The 17,692-nt window shown below is 35.6% G+C and overlaps 1 protein-coding gene across 7 annotated transcripts in view; it reads left to right on the forward strand.

Moving 5' to 3' along the window:
* LRBA (LPS responsive beige-like anchor protein) overlaps window positions 1–17,692 on the forward strand; it is a 388,894-nt gene that overhangs the window by 115,791 nt on the left and 255,411 nt on the right. For all 7 annotated transcript variants that reach the window (XM_071753672.1, XM_071753674.1, XM_071753673.1 and 4 more), the window contains one exon: window positions 11,979–12,043. In XM_071753672.1, coding sequence (XP_071609773.1) covers window positions 11,979–12,043 — 65 coding nt within the window. The remainder of the gene's footprint in view (window positions 1–11,978; window positions 12,044–17,692) is intronic.

A 17,692-nucleotide genomic window follows, 5' to 3' on the forward strand; every position in this document is an offset into this window, starting at 1 on the left:
TGTCACTCCAAAACTAGATTGTTGTATTATATTCTGTGTGAAACTCAAGGATAATGTAAAATTGGTTTGGAACTTTGATTTCCTGTCGCTTCCTAAACTGTTTATAAGTTTAATTGCCTGTAATTGTCTGCAATATTTAATCTGTTGAATTATACAGAATTACTCTAACATGTTGAAATAGGTGTTTCTTTCAAACTCTCACTCGTCTCCATAATAATGACTAAGGTTTACATTTCTCAGATCCTACTGTAGTTTGCTATGCTAAGATATATTTGATCTATGTTGTTTCTCATAGGTACAGTTGTTGGCTTCAGGAATTGTGTTGGTGTGGCCTACAGACAGGGAGTTTAAAACATCTGTGTCTATCAATTGCTATACTAAATTAAAAAATAATAATTATGGTAGAATATTGGTTCTTGAGTGAGTCTGTGCAATGGATCTGTATTGACAATTTGCTTAGTTGTTAGTAAACAAAGAAGATTGTAACTTCATCTTTGCTTTTGCTTTAAGTGTAGAAAAGGTTGGAGTTTATTGGGAGTGATTTGCCAATACCACGTGAATACTGAGTGACCTTTTCTTGATTTCATTTTGGAGTAAGCTCTTTATAGTTACATCCTGACAGGCAGTGGTCACAGGAGGTACAATGTGTGTAGTACTTTGTGTTTGTCTTCTAGATATTTCCATAATTCTTAGTATGAGAGGATGTTCTAAAGGTTTGCTTATTCCCAGTTTGGAAATGAAATGTAAAACATGGAATTTTTAAGAGGAGCAAATACTATGATGTCTTGCATTTAGTTAAAAAAAAAAGGAATACTATCCGATGCTATACTTCCATTACGTGGGCATGATGTTTCTTCATATCAAATACAAATAATAATTAAAGCAAAAGAAATGGCTTTTAATTAAAATTTATTTTATCTAGGCCTACTTTTGATCCACTGGAAAAGGCCTTCTACAATTTGAAGCCACTGTATTTTGAAGTGTTTGAAGTATATATTAAAAAAAAAAGCTAAAATAAAAGCTACATACTAAAACCTATAGCTGCAAAGTAAGGAAAGTAACGTGAAAGATCCAGTGGTTTTTTTTTTTTTGTTGTTAGGCTTTTTGTTGTTGTTATTTGTTGTTTTATACTGCACTTCTGTTTTCTGGAAAGTAATTGTGAGCTTTGTGGTTTTAAACAAAATGGAAAAAAGACATCGATGTAAAGAAATTGGGGGATGGGTGCTGTATACTAGACTAAGAAGGTAGGAAGAGAGGTGCAAGTGGGTACATGTAGTAAAGCCAGGATATTTTGGTGGGGACTGATGTGAAGCATTCTTGCAACAAACACACCTGGGAAGGTCTCCATGACTTGCAGAATTTGTATAGAGGAATAAGAGAGGGTTAAAACCCACAAAACAGTTCTTAGAAATAGTTTGCCCCACTGGAGGGAGAGAGGTGACCTTTCCTAAGGTCATCCCACTAAAACGTGTTTGTTGCCTTGAGGGGGGGGGGGAGGGGGAGAGGGCGATCAGGACTTTTCCTCCCTCATTTTACTTTAAGTACAGTCTTTAGTGGTTGTTCTGTTGGCTTTCAGGTATTATAGGCTCTTACTAAAATAAATTCTATTATGAAATTAGTATCACTTGAATCTGATCAGGAATCCAGGAGATGGTGTCGGTGTGAGTTTAATGGAAAGCATGTCTGCTACAGCTAATAATATCAGCTTTTAAAACTGTGTTGCTGAGAATTTGAATGATTAATGAGTGATTTTATGTTTAGGGAGGAGAGTGGATTGTCTAATGTAAATGTGGGTACTCAGGTTGTGATAGGGGAGCAGGACAGCTTCCTTTCCATGAATGTATATTGCTGCAGATGTTTAAAACTCAGGGAACATAATTTAGCTACAGAAGCAAGACTTTTCTGAAGAAAAAAGGCATCCTGTTGCTTCACCAGCACACTAGGACTTAAAAAACCACCACCATTTAAGGTGAGTTTTGTGCAGTGAGAGCACACCCCGTGGCTTGGCAGTCTAGTCAGAAGGATGTTACCATGCTGACTTTATAACTGGATCTTTGAACAATATTCTCATGGGTGGTAAATGCAAAACAAAGTAATATCAACTGGCACTTAATTCTGTGAGCTCCCTGCTGCTGGGGCTCTGCACTGCAATGGGACTCTTCCTGCCAGGAAGTCAGCGGCAAAGTGTGGAGACCTCTGAAAATAAAGTGTGCTTTAATTTGACACCCTGCTGGTTTACAGCCAGCCGGTTTAATTTGAGACTTTGGAAAGAGGTTTAGTGGAGGGGAGGAGTATGAGATTATGGAAAGTTCAGTGAGCAGCGATGCTTGTTGCTGACTTTGTGCTGAATGCAAATATAGGAAGGTTTTTTGTTCATGCTAAGAAACTCTGTCTCTCTTTCTAAGCAAAACTGCTTAAGAAACTCATGATCTGGGGAGCAGTGCTTTTACTCAAAGAACTTTCAGATTTTGCTGTTCAGTTTATTGTTTAACCTTAAGTCTTATTTATATTAATCTGTGCCTTTTTACTTACCTCTGCAGCTGGGAAAACATCTGTCACATCAGACCATCAGAGATGTTAGTGATGCACTAGTACTTCAACAAATATTTGAAAATAACTTATTTAAGTGAAAAAACTTGTAATTAAGATTATGCAGCAATCAATATGATGCTAAGGCGTGTGTCTGTTGGATGTTAGATCCTGTTTCTGAGTGAAATTTGATTCAGAGGAATCATCTGTTTTCCAGTGCCCTCTGAATATTTATGAAGACATTTATTGCTATTTAAAACAGATATGCATTTCTTTTTCTTTTGGAAAAAATTGCTTGGTGAATGCAGGAGAGGATTTGGAGTGAGAGGAGCAGAAAATTATTTATCATGTTTATTGTAGCAGCATCTAGGGACTGATTAGAACAGAGGCTGTTGTTGCTGGGTGTCATGGAACAGTGGAATAATGGATATTTAGAATATTGTCTAAATGAAGACAACAGATGCAGGTTGAGGGAGGGACTGTGGGGTGCAAGTGGAGTGTAATGGAGGAGACACATGTTAGTTTTTCTGGTTGGTTTGCTTGTTTTTAATATTTTTCTCAAAATCTTGTACAGAAAGATCTGCATTAGGATAGGATTATCTAAGGAAATTATAAGGAACAGTTTTGAATACCCTGTCTTTGAGGTTAAGAGGTTTCCATACTTTAGTCTCATTCCCTCAAAGATACCACGATGGCAGGAATCTTGCTTATTGTTTGCATGCATTCATTCTGAGAGTTTAAATTGAAACTAAGCTACGTTTGGACAAAATGGTCTTTTCATTCAAAGAAAAAAAAGCATCCACTATGTATATTTTTAAACTATTTTTATTAGTTAGCTTTGTTTAGTTAAAGCTTATCAGTCACTGAGCAGGAAGGTTGCTGCTGTTTGGTGGTGGTGATGAGTGTTGCTGTTGGAGGGATGAGCCCATCACTGCTTGAGCAACTGTGCAGCAGTGAATGTGCTTTGATTTTCTTGTGCTTACAACTGGTAGTCTGCCTCCAAAGACCATCTTTTGTATGCAGTGGTTTTACAAAAATTCAAATTCCAATCACAACTAACAAAAAAAGCACTGGAATCAAGAGGCATTTGCTTTTTGCTCCCGCTTGTCCGTGATTTGTTTTCCTTTCTCCATGAAAATTATGCTGGCACTGCTGCTTGATTATTTTGATCACTTCCCTTTGTCTGTCTCACACTGTCCTGTTTCCTCACTTCTGCTTTTCTGACTCATTTCTGTGGACTTAGTTTCTCGATTGCCATTGCTGCAGTATTTACAGGACTGCTTGTTACTTTGATAATGCTGAAGATTTCTATTGTTTTTATTCCTGAGGCTACTGTCTTTCATCTCAGCATTGAAAATAGCTGATGGTTAAAGAACCTGAGAAGAAACCTGCTGCTGCTAGATGAACTCAAACCTGACCCCTAATTTCGGTTCAGGAGGAGTCATGGCAACAGCCCAGTAGTTGGAGAGAGAAAGGAAGAGGCTGCCCAGGGATACTGCTTTCTCAGCAGAAACTCTGTACCTGAAATCAGTGATTCACTCATTCCCTTTCCCCCCATTTTGTACAGTTTGTTGTTGTGCTGGAACTAGAGGTTAACATAGAATAACATAAATCTAGAGGCACTGGAGTTTAACATAGACTTAACTGTTTCTTCTTAATGTGACATTGGTTCTAGGGGCAAAATTTTATTCATCAAGTGATGAGTTAGATCATTATAAAAGGCATATAATAAGTGGTTTTCATATTTCGTTCATCATTTTGAAACTAGATGCAAAAATGAAGTTTGAGTTTTGAGATGCAATGATAGGTACTACTGATAGCATCGTATTTACGCAGACATTGTATCTATCAACTTTCTGACTTGCAGACTGAAATTGTCTTAATTTTATATATAATTTCAGATTACATGATTTTAAGTTTTCTGTTATTACTGGAAACTTGTTTTAAGGAATGTTTTCTATAACCATGATTTGATAACAGCAACCCGTGGTGAGATTTTCTGGCTGTGTGTAGGATTGTTTGTGCTGTAAGATTTTTATGTAGTGTATCTTTCATAATACTGCATCTTTTAGGAGAGATTTTTGTGGTTTGTAGAGAAGGTGACATTTGTCACTTTAAGAGTAATCTCATAGCATAAAAGGCATTGTCTGACAAGCAGACAGTTTTGGGGTTTTTTTTTGGTGTTTTACTTAACAACTTAGTATGCAAGCTACTCCAGTTCTGTACATGTACAATTTATTTTCAGAATCTATAAAATACTTATTGTGACTGTAACTCAAATGTTTAAGTATTGAAATTAAACTCTCATTACAAGGTGGTTTTAGGCATTTGCCACTAACAACCAGTTAACAATACCAGTTTATAGGAAGCTCTGTTTACATGGAATATTCCAAACAGTTAAACAGCAGGGGAGTCTTCTGCTTTTAGTTAGAGAACTGCTGTTTCTGTATGTCTTATTTACTGCTTCTTTAATTCTTAATGTAGTGTGCTGTGGAACTGAGCATACAAAAGTCAGTAAAGAGTTCTGTTTTCTGTGTCTGAGGTTATTACTTGCTGTACAATAATAAAGGCACTATTTTATTGGGCTAGTTGTAATTAACTTCAGCACTAGGCATTGATATAAATCATTCCTAATCTGTTTTCTTTACATGTTAATTCTTTTAAACTGGTTCAACATAGCTTCTTTCTGCCATCCTTTTACATACAGACCAGGGCTGTAATTGCTTTTTTGAATTAGGCTGTCGGAAGCTAATGTGCATGTTGATCCAAGAATTGATGAAGGAACACTAATGAATTTCATAGAACACTTTTAAAAGATTGGTAATAAATACTGTGTTATATGTGCTCTATAACAGTGATCTGCTAGAATGCTAAAATTCAGTACAGTGTTGTGCTGTTCAGCTGGAAAAATATTTTTGTAAAATAATCTTTGATTCCATTTCATAGTTAAAATAGTAAATGATGTTGTAGTTATGAATTAAAAAAACATGTTCCATCTCTTCCCCAGAGTATATTCTATGAAAGTAGTGATCATCACTATTGTATTTGTTTCTGTGTGTCATCAGGGGGAAAATGCTTAAACACTTGCTTTTTTTTTTTTTTTTTTTTTTTTTTTGTCTGCTCAGTCTTGGTATTTGATACCAACTGGGCCATGTGGTATTTTGACTGATTTATCAACACAGTAGTGTATTGTAGCATTGTCTTTAGTTCCTTAACAGCATAGGTTTGAAACAAGAATGTTCAGTGTTCTTTCAGTGTTCTTTTCAGTAAATTTTGCAACACTGAATATTGTTGTCTTTTGAACCTCTTGTTGTTGTTTTCAGGGGTAGGTAGTGATGTGTGCACAATCTCAGCCCCTTTGTTCATTAGTTTGTTACGAGGCTGTTTGGAATGTTTTCCCCCAAGAGCATGCTTGGTGTTATTCCTCCACATGAGAAACTATCACATCTAGTTGATTTTTTACACATCTTTCTCCTAGAGGATTCATTAAAATTTTTAATACAAAGACCCTAGTTATGTACTGTCACTAGCTGATTTCTGGACAAAAAGCAATGTCTTTTTATTGGAATGCCAGCAGTAAATACTTTTTATTGTAACTGAGTGTGTTTGATAGATTAAAAGTCTTATAAAAATAATTAGCTCTTTTATATAGTTCTAATGGCAGCCTCGCAAGTTTCCCCTGGAGCAGTCTCTAATGAGCAGGCCTTGATTTTTCCAGTTGGGCTTTTAGATTCCCTGAGGACTTGACTTCAGACCTTGAAGGGCAGCAGCTGCCATTTGTCTTAAGACTGGAGTTGCCAAACAGACAGACCATGTACTAATAGGACACATTTGTACAGCCTGAGTATGTGGAACCCCGATAGAGCCCTAATGATGATCATCTGCTGAGAGCTTGTAGCTGGCCAGGGTTAGAGTAACTTTTATCACCCTTTTTGAAATCAAAACCTCTGTATTGATTAGTGAGATGGCTTGACTTGTTACCTAATGCCATGTTCAAGCTTTCAAAGACAAGCCATTGTGTAGTGTGGAATAGTGTCCATGGTTTCAATTTTAATAAATTGAAGCCTATTTGATAAGTTTTCCCCCTGAAAAGATGTTGTGAATTTTTGGGATGGTGTTATGGTATTAATCGTTTTTGCAAGCTGCATATTTGCTCTGTGTCAAGATTCAGCAACACTGATTTTCTTCTGTAGAGAGACAACTGTCATTGTAATTACTGAATATTTTTTTCTCAATCAGTTCCCTATATTTCTTCCCTAATTGATTTATGTTGTTTAAATTTTTATCTGAGCAGCCAGGTATGCTTTTATATGTACTAAATAGCATCACCTCCAAATGTGTTTTTGTCTTACTGTTCTATTAAAATCTCTCACATCCTTGCTAAGTTTTTCTGGTTTGCACACCACTTAGCATGTGCTTATTTTGATAAGAAATTGCTTCATAGAATTTCTAGGTATTATTTCCCATAATTCTATGTGGGTTTCAATTTTTTGCAAAGAAGCTGTGTAGATAAAAATAATTCAGATATGCTCCAGCTCTTTAAAAGTAATTTATATTTGCAGGTATTTTGCTTAACATGCATTCTAACTTTTTAATTATGAAGAACCTAGCTGAGATATAAAATCCTTCTCACTGTATGTTCTTTACTGCTGAGTTCATGCAAGCCTGTAGTGGATGTGGTGCTGAGAGAGTGCTGACACCAAGTGCAAACACTGCTGAAAAGTTCTTGATAGTTTACTTTAGGCACTTAAAGATTAGTATATCTCTCTATGAACAAGTTTTTCATGCAGATTTGACCTTTACTCTAGGATATAATATGTCTCCTAGTCATATGTTAACACATTTTCCCACCCTGTTCCTTAGTGCTCCCTTCACAGTCATCGGTGCCAAAGTCATCCTTCTCCTTTGTTTGATAACCAAACAAAATTATTAAAACTCCACCAGCTCTATGGGAAGGATGGATTAGCAAAGAATGTGCTATTTTCTGCTTGCCTCTTCTGAGTGTGTATTCCAAAGATTAGATAAAATTTTGAATTGTGGCACATGTTAACCTTATTATAATGGGATTTTTTTTTTAACTTTTTGAGAAAATTAATTAAGGAGTATGCATGTGTATGTATACATGAATCAAAATAGTAATGCTGTTTACTGTAGTTAAAAATAAAACATTTTTCATCTATTGCAAGTGTTTAAATATCCTGTTAAAGACTCATGCTTAATTGTTTAGCCATTCATCAGGCCAATGGGTGGACTGGTTCTGCAACTGTTCTTCTATATAGCTTTAAGAATATATACTTGGAGTTATTTTGAAATATGATTTTATTTCTTTCCTGTAAGTGTACAGGTGAGGTGGGATATGTCCATTTGTTGCCCACAGGCAAGCACTTCAAATTACCAACCAAAAAAAAATGTTTATTAGAAATTTTCTTGACATTTGTTTTAGTTATCAGAGTTTAGGAATGGATACACTGGATTAGATAAAGGCTCAGCCTTGCTTCTTGTGTCTCCAACTGAGACACAAAGAGTTGCTCAAGAAGAACAGACTGGTACAAGCATGAGTGATCCTCTTCCACTATCCAGCTTTTTTCAGCTGAGTGAATTTTCTGATTTGGATGTAGTTTCTGTGTATTTAGTTAATTTCAATGTTTATTATTCAGTAGTATAATATCAATGCAATATCAATCCTTGCACATACTACTGCAGTTTCCTCTTGATCCTATTGAACTAATAGCCACAGCATCTTTTAGTGGTGCATTCTACCAGTCTGCAGTGCACTGTGTAAAGAACAAGCTGCATTTCTTCCTTTTGAAGCTTGCTCCTACGAGCTGCTGCTTGTAGAAAAGGCTTTTGGAAAGGTCAGTTGGGGTAAATAAAAAGCTCCTGAAGTATTAGACCTGAATGAGAGGATATTCAGAATGAGTAGGGAGCCAACAACAAATGGAAAAAAAAGTCTGATAAAGACTTGACACTGGAAAATTCAGGTTGAATGCAGGATGCTTCAAGAACTTCTCCACTTAATCTGATGATGCTGTATGATGACAGAAATGCTTTGTTTTTAAGAAGGGGAATAAGATCAAGTAGTTTAAAAGACACTTCAGTGCATTCGAGGACTGAGATAACTACATGTGCATATTTAGCTGAAATGAAATAACATGAGACACAGAATTACCAGCAGTTGTTTGGCTGGACTGATCTCATCGTTCATTATGGTCCAATGCCAAATGTGGCATGTGGTCTTTGGCCTGGACTAAGGAAATGTAATAATTTATGTGAGTTTTATTAGAGCATTTGGTGCTGTCATACAACTGTTCACTAGTTATAATTAATTAAAAAAACCCACTGTAAAATAGATTTTAAAAAACCTAACATGATTTAAATGGTACAACAATAGGTCATGATGGAAACCTTGGGGGAGATGATTAGTTTCTGAAAGAAGGAATTTAAGACCAGTGCTCTTTATTGTTTTTATATAATGATTTTTTTTCATTCAGTAGAAAATGTGTTTGTGAAAACTGTTGATGGTATGAAATTGGTGCTATAGAGGGCTGGGATATGATTTTGCTCATTGCAGAGTTGTGCTCTAGCTGCAGGAAGTGTATTACTCCATACAGAATTATAATCCAGATGAGGTTTGAAGCACCATTAAAGGAAAGAATATAGTACTTGCATTTTGCCTGCAGTACTTCTACAAGTGTTTACAGATGCCATTAAGCAAGTAGGTGAAACAATAATGAGCTAGGAAATTTCCACATCAGAGGTAGAATTTGAATAAAATGTGATCTCTTATTTGTCTCCTTGTACGGTTGTTTTTCATTTAGATATTTGTTATAGTGTTTAGTGCTTCTAGGGATTTTTTGCCTGCTTCATTATTAAGTGCACAGTGACCAAAAGCACTAAAAGTAGATACGTCTCTCAGTTACTAAACATTTATAGCCATAGGAAATGATGGTCAATTAAGTACAGCTTAGAACAGGTATGAAATTATTGACTTTGTTGATCTTCCCTTACAGTCCTTCCTTAGGAAAGTGCTGAAATGTGTTCTGTAGTTATTTAGCTGCATTAGTGGTTGAGTTTGAGGCTTTTAACGTGTTTTTTCCCTAATACCTTTGGGAGATGGATAACTAAGATGTTGATATAATAATGCAATATGCATACTGAGTGTAATTGTTTGAGAGAGAACATATACTGTGGGGAAATATTGAATGGCTCATGAAAGATGATAACTATCAGTCCTCTCTTTCATCTATTAAAATTAGCTTTAGGGTGTGTTCAGCTGTGATTTATGAAATTGTTTAGACTAACACCTTCTTTGGTGATGTCTGATGTAGAGAAAAAGACTGGAAAATATCCTGCTAAATGAACTTTCCTTCCACTTTTGGAAACCTCCATCTTCACTAATTAAATTTTCAAGTTGTAGTGAGCTCTCTTAAGGAGCAGAACAACAGATGGACAGTGTCAGAAATGGGGAAAAAACAATTTTGCTTTTCATGGGGTTTGACACATTTAAGCTAACAGAGAATATTTTCAGTCATCATCACATTAGGCTAAATATTTAGAACTTGATATTTCATTAAAAAGCCCTCAAAACTTCACAGGATTCTATTTTGTTTGGAATATTAGCAGCTAAAAGTCATCTTAAGAATGAAAGCTGCCTAAAGGTATTTCAGACAGCTTACAGACAAACTTGAAGCTATGTAATGGTGTCCATGAAAAGACAATAGGGGAGAACTGGAGGAAGGATGGTGGATGAAGCATTAGTAAGATGCCAGTAAGTAGCAATAAGGGCCAGTGATGCTATTTGATGTAGAATCAAGAAAAACCCACCACACCCCAGAACCCAGAAAGCCCCAGACATCATAATATGTCCATGGAATTTAGCTGACACTTAGAATGTTGCTAGCATATTAATGCATAACAAACTAACTATAAAAAAGTAATGAAATACATTTATAATTCATTATAACTAATAACATCACAAAGTCCAGTTCTTAAATCTGGCTACTTGAAAATTGTACCAGGCTGTTGCAATTTAAAAATGCTAAAGGAATATGTTGGGCCTGGAAGATGTCAAGCCTGAAGAGATTGGAGTTATAATCTCTCCCCTGCATTTGTAACCTGAAAATCTTTCTGCTTTTTGGGAAGGAGGGGCAAAGGGGCACGATTTCAGTGGTAAAGAAACAACATTGTTCTATTGGCTTTTGCCTATGTCCTATCAACCTTTCGTGCTACTGACACAGATAATTCTGCATAATTCTGCAAAAAAAAATGTACCCAGGTGACACTGGGTATTACATACTCCTACTTCACAAAACTAAAATTTGTTTCAGAGATATTTTCAAGTTTTGCACTTTTTGCCTGTTTGGGAGCAGCTGAGATTTTAAAAAAGAATAACAGTGATATAAGCAATGACATGAATAATCATTAGGGTTATTATTTCATACAGCAAAGACTGAAAAAAAAGGAAGCTGATGTGGAAGAGCACATGGAGCTTAAGAATCTGTATGGTGCAGAATCATTCTGTTGTATTAGTTTAGAAGAGTTATGGAATTTAAACCAAGCCTTGTATTTGGCTTGTTCTCTCCAAATGCCTCTACAGTTGCCCCAGTTTTTAAGTCTGTCAACTTGTTCCTACTGAGTCTAGGATTACAAATCTTAGTATTTCTGTTAACCAATTCTATTTTCTCCTCAGTTTTCAAATGTGAGAAGCAGGCCCTAGTGATCTATTATGTAGGTTGGTTGCTTTCCAGTGTCTCCTCTGGGGAGCAGGCAAAACCTGTCTACATGTTTAAGAGGTGTAGAATTTTGCTGTAATTCAGGGTTCAGTTGAATATAAGAAAGGTGTGGTGCATTTGTGGCTGCCATTTCTGTCATCTCAGTGTGTTAGAAATTCAGAGAGAAAAAAATTAACACATTTTTATCAAACATACTGAGTGTTAATAATGCAATATTTGGATCATAAGCAGATTTTATTTTTTTTTTAAGAAATGGCTATGTGATGATGAGGTGAGGATTATTATAAGCATAAATGTTATCTGGACTTTGAGCTGTAGGATAAATTTGTGTCTGATGAACAAGCTTTACATTAATGTTGAACAGTTTGTTTCTAGCATTGTCAAGGTTCAATAAGGCAAAAAGCAGCAGGGAACCAGAATAAGTTCAGAGTTATGGTATAACACAGAAAAAGAAAATGATGCAGTTGTTTGTGTGTTACTTTTGTATTTTCTTCTCCCCTGAGTAAATTATACTCTTTTTTCATGCTGGCAATGTTTCCTTCCTGATTAGCACACAATTAATGCTTTGTGTGTTTACTGCTGTTGGTGTAAGTTGCTAAAATTGAAAAGAAAGGGCACTACTTTGTGGTGGAATTTTTTTGTTTTTGTTGGGGTTTTTTGTTTGTTTTTCTTGGTTTTATGTCATGATTTTTTTCTTGTTTTTGGTTTTTTCCCCAGGAGTGGCAGAACTCTATCCAAAAGAATGCTGGCCTTGCTTTTATTGAGCTTGTCAATGAAGGAAGGTAAGTCACAATAGCACCTCTGCCTTAGTCCTCAAGAAGTTGTGTTCCTTGAAACTTGTTTAAAAGGATTCTTCTTCTGCCTCTTTTTGTGAAACTTTCTTTGAGTTTTGCATGTATCACATTCTTTATTGCTTCAGTTGGGATACTGACTGTGGGATTTTTCAGAATCTGAAGGCTCTTTTCTTTCATTAAGTATTTCACTTATTGGTGTGTCATGGATTTTCTCTCTCCCTGCCCTTGTGCACTGGTTAACATTGAAACTATAATTTGTATTCAGCTAATCTCGTGAGGAAAGGAATTGATATTTGGAAGACATTATAGCTAGGAAACGTAAGATAAGCCTCTGCCTCAAAAATTAGATTCCAGTTTGCTCATTTATTTCCTAGCTACCTCATAAAATAGAAAGGGAGAGAGTCCCTTTGAGATTAAAAAAAAAATCTGTTAATATCACCAATTAGTTTAATGTTCCACCTGTAACTATATATGTATATTACTGAGACTTACAGAAAAGGATAGAGCAGGTGGTGAAGCCACACTCTTTGACTGTGACTGGTGGCTGGTCAGACCCATCAATATTTTCTTCATTAGGAATTGATTGTTGAGGCAGACTAAGTGCAACATTTACTTCTTCTAAAGGGTTTTTTAAAAGATGTCTTAATGAGTTAGCTAAGGAGTATTCTAAGAAACACCATTTATCTGAACTTTAATTCTGTTAGCGAGTAACTTGAGCTAGTAAGAATCCCTACAGAAATCTTACATTATTAGGACAGCTACTGAATTAAAACCAAAATAATTTTCACAGAAATAAAAATACCATATAAATATATTTTTTATCACTTTAGGAACAGAGACTATTTTCTTTTAAAATGTGTAGATGTTGAAAGGTAAAGAAAAATAGTGACTACTTGAGTGGTTGCATTTGAGTTTATGGTGAGGAAAACACCATTCTGAGGCACAAAACCCCCCATTTGGCTACTAGTCTTGATCCCAAGGGCCAAGGTAAAGAAACAAGGGTGTTCAGTTACAGTGTTAAGATCTAGCCTGTAGTTGTTTCCTATTATGTGAGGCTGACCTGTCTTGACCTTACTTATAAAGTGCCTGCTATAAATTTGGCCCTTGATTAATGTTTTATTAGCATAGATAACGTAGAGATCCCACACACATGTAAACCCCAGTGTAAGGTTCCTCTGTGTAAGATGGTTATCACAAACAAATGAGTTGCTGAGACTGAGTTGTAAGTAGCAGCTACCTAGTAGTTATTCAGCATGTCCAGGTCAAGCTTTGAGGGAGCATTCTATCAGTGAACTGTTTAGAATTGAATATTTTCTTTAAAAAACCTGCAGTGCCCATCACAAACAGATGGAATCACTCCCCCTCCTCCATAAACAAGATCCATAACTTACAGTCTGGCTGTAGCAGAGTGGTTTTCTCAGGAACAAATGATCCCTTGAAGACTGGAAAGGGTGTTTTTAGTTAGCAGAAAATATCTAAGTAATTGTTACTTCATTTCTGACTTACAGCAGTGTTCTTTTTTTTAAAAAGTGGGACCATAACTTTCACTATGGGGAAGAGGAGAGGGGGATTAATTTCTTAAAAATGGCTTCTTTTACCTCTGTTTTCCTCCATTGGAAAAGTTACTGATGAATCTGTGGTTGTGGTGCTTTGTGGCTTTTCAGCATTCACTAAAATGAAACTATTATCCCTCATATGACATGAAAGATACTGCCGAGCTACTTCTCTTTATGGAGGTTACATGTTATTCTTCTTGCACATGCACTAACACACCAAAACATTTCAAGAGGTGTATTTTATTGTGTATTTTTATTGTTTCATGTAGATTTGCCATAACATTATAATCTTTAAATCTCCAAAAACTGCTATCTTTGAATAAAACCTTAAAAATAAAATAGCTGAATTATACTGATTTACTTTTAACTGCATAATTGTATAAAAAAAGTTGAATATAAAAATTTTTTTTCTATAAGTACTCATGGAAAAGAGACAAGGAAATTGTACAAAACCCAGAACTGATTACAGGAAGGAAGGATGTCTGTGGGGTACCATTACATGAGGAGTATTAAAATAAAAAAAATTTAAAAATTAAGGACTGGAACAACTGTCTAGAATTTGTGTGTCTGCCACATTGGTGGAGAAAGTTTTGGCCATCACAACATTGTAAACCAGGGTTTATTCCCAGTGTTTCTTAGTAATGTTTTTTAAATCAAGAATTCTAGAGGACAGAGTTTAAAGTGCGTTCCCCTGTTTTTATTTAACAGACAAATACGAGTTGAAAAATCTTTCTGAAAGAGAAACAGGTCTAGAAGAAGAGACCTAAATCTCTTCTTATACTTGATTTCGAATGGCTGGTTTTGTTTTCCTTTTGAGTGAAAAGTATGAATGTACCTCTCCCTCTCGCAGCAGTTGAGAGGTTTGTGTTTAGGCTTGCCATGTTTTGGCTAGGATTCCCTGAGCAGAAATATGTGCAGAAACTTTGCCTCTGGGACTCATAAGATCTGCAGTGTGTGTACTGCATTCAGAATGTGTTGGTCTGAATTTCATCATGTTCACAAGTAACTAATGTGTTACACATACAGTTGCTCCCAGACTTTTCAGATGTATCAGGTCCACTGCACATATATTGCAGAATTGATTTGTTTATGCCCAGTGAAATTTTGAAACTTGACTTGAAAAAAAAAATCTCTGAACAAGAGGCCAGTATATGAAAACATAGAATTGTAGACCTGCCTATAAATGAAATATACAACTGAAGTCTTTTGAAGGCCAGGTTACAAGGAAAAAAAAAAAAAAAAGAAAAGAAAAAAAGAAAAGAAAACAAACCCAAAAAACCACCCAAACCAACAACTGTGTTAGGAAAACAAGAACTTACAGAAGATAAGTGAAAAGCTAAAGGAACAGGCATAGGAAAATAACCTCTGAACATCAATGTTTTTTTAATAAAAATGAGTAAGTATTGCTCCCTGTTATTTTAATGCCCAGGAACACTGTTAATGGTCTTTGAAACCTTGTTAAAAAGGTGCCTATACCCACTGCTTCTCTATATCCTGAGCCATCTGTGAAGCAGAAGTAGAGATTGCAAAACATTTTCCTTAGCCTGCTGAATTTGTGTCAGTCTAGATTTTAGTCTTGATGCTTGTCTTTTATCTTTGGATCCTCCCTTTTGAGAGTCTGTTTTAGAATCTCAAGCTGAGAACCTACTGATGGGGGGATTTGTACACTGGAAACATTATTTAGGTGTAATTTGGTTCACTGTCATAACTCCTTCTCTCCTTTGGAGACTTACTTCCAAGGTGTCCAGGCAAGATACATTTTTTTTCACCCTGAAACTAATAATGTTTCCTCCTTTTGCAGACGGTCACTTATTTCTGAACCGAAAACAAACAAAGCTTTGTTTTGCTTCCTTGCATGTACAAATGTCTCTTTTGTTAGGCTCTTAATTCGTCTACTCTATTAGTTAGCAAACAACTCCTTTGCTCTGTGAAGGTTAAAACTCTCTCCTGTGCCTTTGATTCATTAGCACACTTTAGTGTGAAGCATCTCTTTTGCTAGACCTTGTTTTCTGTATCAGTCAGGATGCTAACAAACACACTGGAGCCTGAGAGTAGGCATGACAGTTATTATCCCCTTTGGGGTGATAATGGGTTTGGCATGGCAGGGGTTGAGGGATCAGTCTACTAAGCATGCTGCAGCAATTATTCTTTCCTATTTTCAGTTGAAGAGACTCTTGAAGATGCTTCATTTTCATTTTCTAAAGCATAGTTTTCTTAGTCATCTAAAGAATTAAGTGCTGTGCTCTATACATGTAATTTTCTACCACTGTAAAGGAATATTCAGACAGCAGTTGCTTTAAAAAGCTGTCACATAATGGTTGAAAGATTACCTCATTAAACTAGCAGAATATATGTATAATTTCCTCTTCTTTGTCTTTGCCCTTTCAAATCCTTAACTAAAACAGAAAAAAACAAAATTAGAGTCAAGTGTATTCAGGAGAAGCAAAACTAATGCTGTTCGTTTTTATGTAGCTTTTAGTCCTTGCTGGATTCTCAGTTGTGTAATAGGGAATGGAATCTAATAAAAATTCTCTTGCCATATCAGTGGATTCTTCTATATTGGATTTTCTATTATCTTATGTTGAAAGCATTTTTTATTTTAAGGATATTCACAAGGATTTTCATCATCTATTGGATAAAAAAAAATTTCTGTGAAATTAATATTCCTGTGAATCTCTAGCATTAGATTAAAAAATCTGTTGAAATCATTCCATGAATTCAAAGTTACTGGGAGAAGGAAGAAGGCATGCAAATTAATATCTAACAGCAAGTAAAATTCCACCAATCAACAAAAAAAGACCCAAAGCTCTCCAGAAATAGCTAGATGTAGCTGATATTATTCTCCCAGTACACAGCATCCAGCAGTTAAATATTCCAGATAAAATCTGGATTACCATAATCAGTATTTCTGTAGTGTGGGTTTTTTTTTTTGTTTCCAGAAGGAACTGTACTAAGAAAACTTCAACATATGTCCTTTGCTGTTCCTTTTCTGATGTTATATATTACTTTTGACAGGGCATAAATGCAAATATTTTTTATTACTGAAATAAGTTTGCAATCAAACTGGTTGGCCAATTTTTTGCCCACTTTTCTAATGGAAAATAGGGGACAGATGTAAGCTGCCCCATTCTGTCTTTCACTTGCAGTTAATATCAAGGTATAAGTGTTAGAGAATGTGTTGCCATAGGAGCAACTACTGTGATGGAAAAATAGAAAAACACAGCTATTCATGAAAAAAAGTTTGGTGACTTTCAGACTTACACTTTGTCCAAAACTGACCAGAAAAGGCTTAGAAAAAAATAATAAATGTAGTCACATCTCACCTAGAATTGATTACTACCAGTCTGCTCCCCTTATTGCAGTCTCCTTGCCCTGTGATTCTGGTAGCAAACCCTGCACCTTTGTGTTAATTTGTAAGAGAAAGCTTTTTCTTGCTTTGTTTCTTGCTTTTTCTTTAAGCAACCCATTTTGTTTAAGTGGCAGGTTTTGTACAAGAGATTTTTTGTGATTTATTTTCTAAGTTTTTAAGTTACTGTTTTGGTTTCCATAGCAGCAACAGCTTTTTTAACGTGTGAATTTGAGCAACAGAAAGTCATCAGACTGAACCTTAAGCAACATTTTACGTGTGCTGAAAATTAGGAATTGTAGCCTGGATGTGTTTCAGAGATGGTTAAGTGACTTGAGGTGGGGTTCTTGATGCCATGTTTTTGTGTGGTTGTGCACTAAGGTATAGTGTGACAAGTACAACCATTTTTAAAACAGTTTTTTATTTCACTTGAGATTTGTGTGATCATCTGTGTGTGGATTCAAATTGCATCATCTTTGCATAGCTGGAAACATATGATCTTTGCTGCAACTTACTCATTAAACTGAAACTTTTTGGGAGAGCTATGCCTTAATGATTATAAATTAATGTAAGCTTGTATTATTTGGGATGCTGGTCGCTATGGAGGGTAGGTATGTGACAAACATAGGTTTTTCTCGTGAGAATAAGTCATTAATTTGCCTAAAAGCAAAATCATAAAGAACGTCGAAGTGCCTAGGAATTCTTCAATGTCTGGCATTTTTTTGTTTGCTTAGG

This window comes from Heliangelus exortis, chromosome 10, assembly GCF_036169615.1.
Source record: "Heliangelus exortis chromosome 10, bHelExo1.hap1, whole genome shotgun sequence".
Taxonomy (NCBI): domain Eukaryota; kingdom Metazoa; phylum Chordata; class Aves; order Apodiformes; family Trochilidae; genus Heliangelus; species Heliangelus exortis.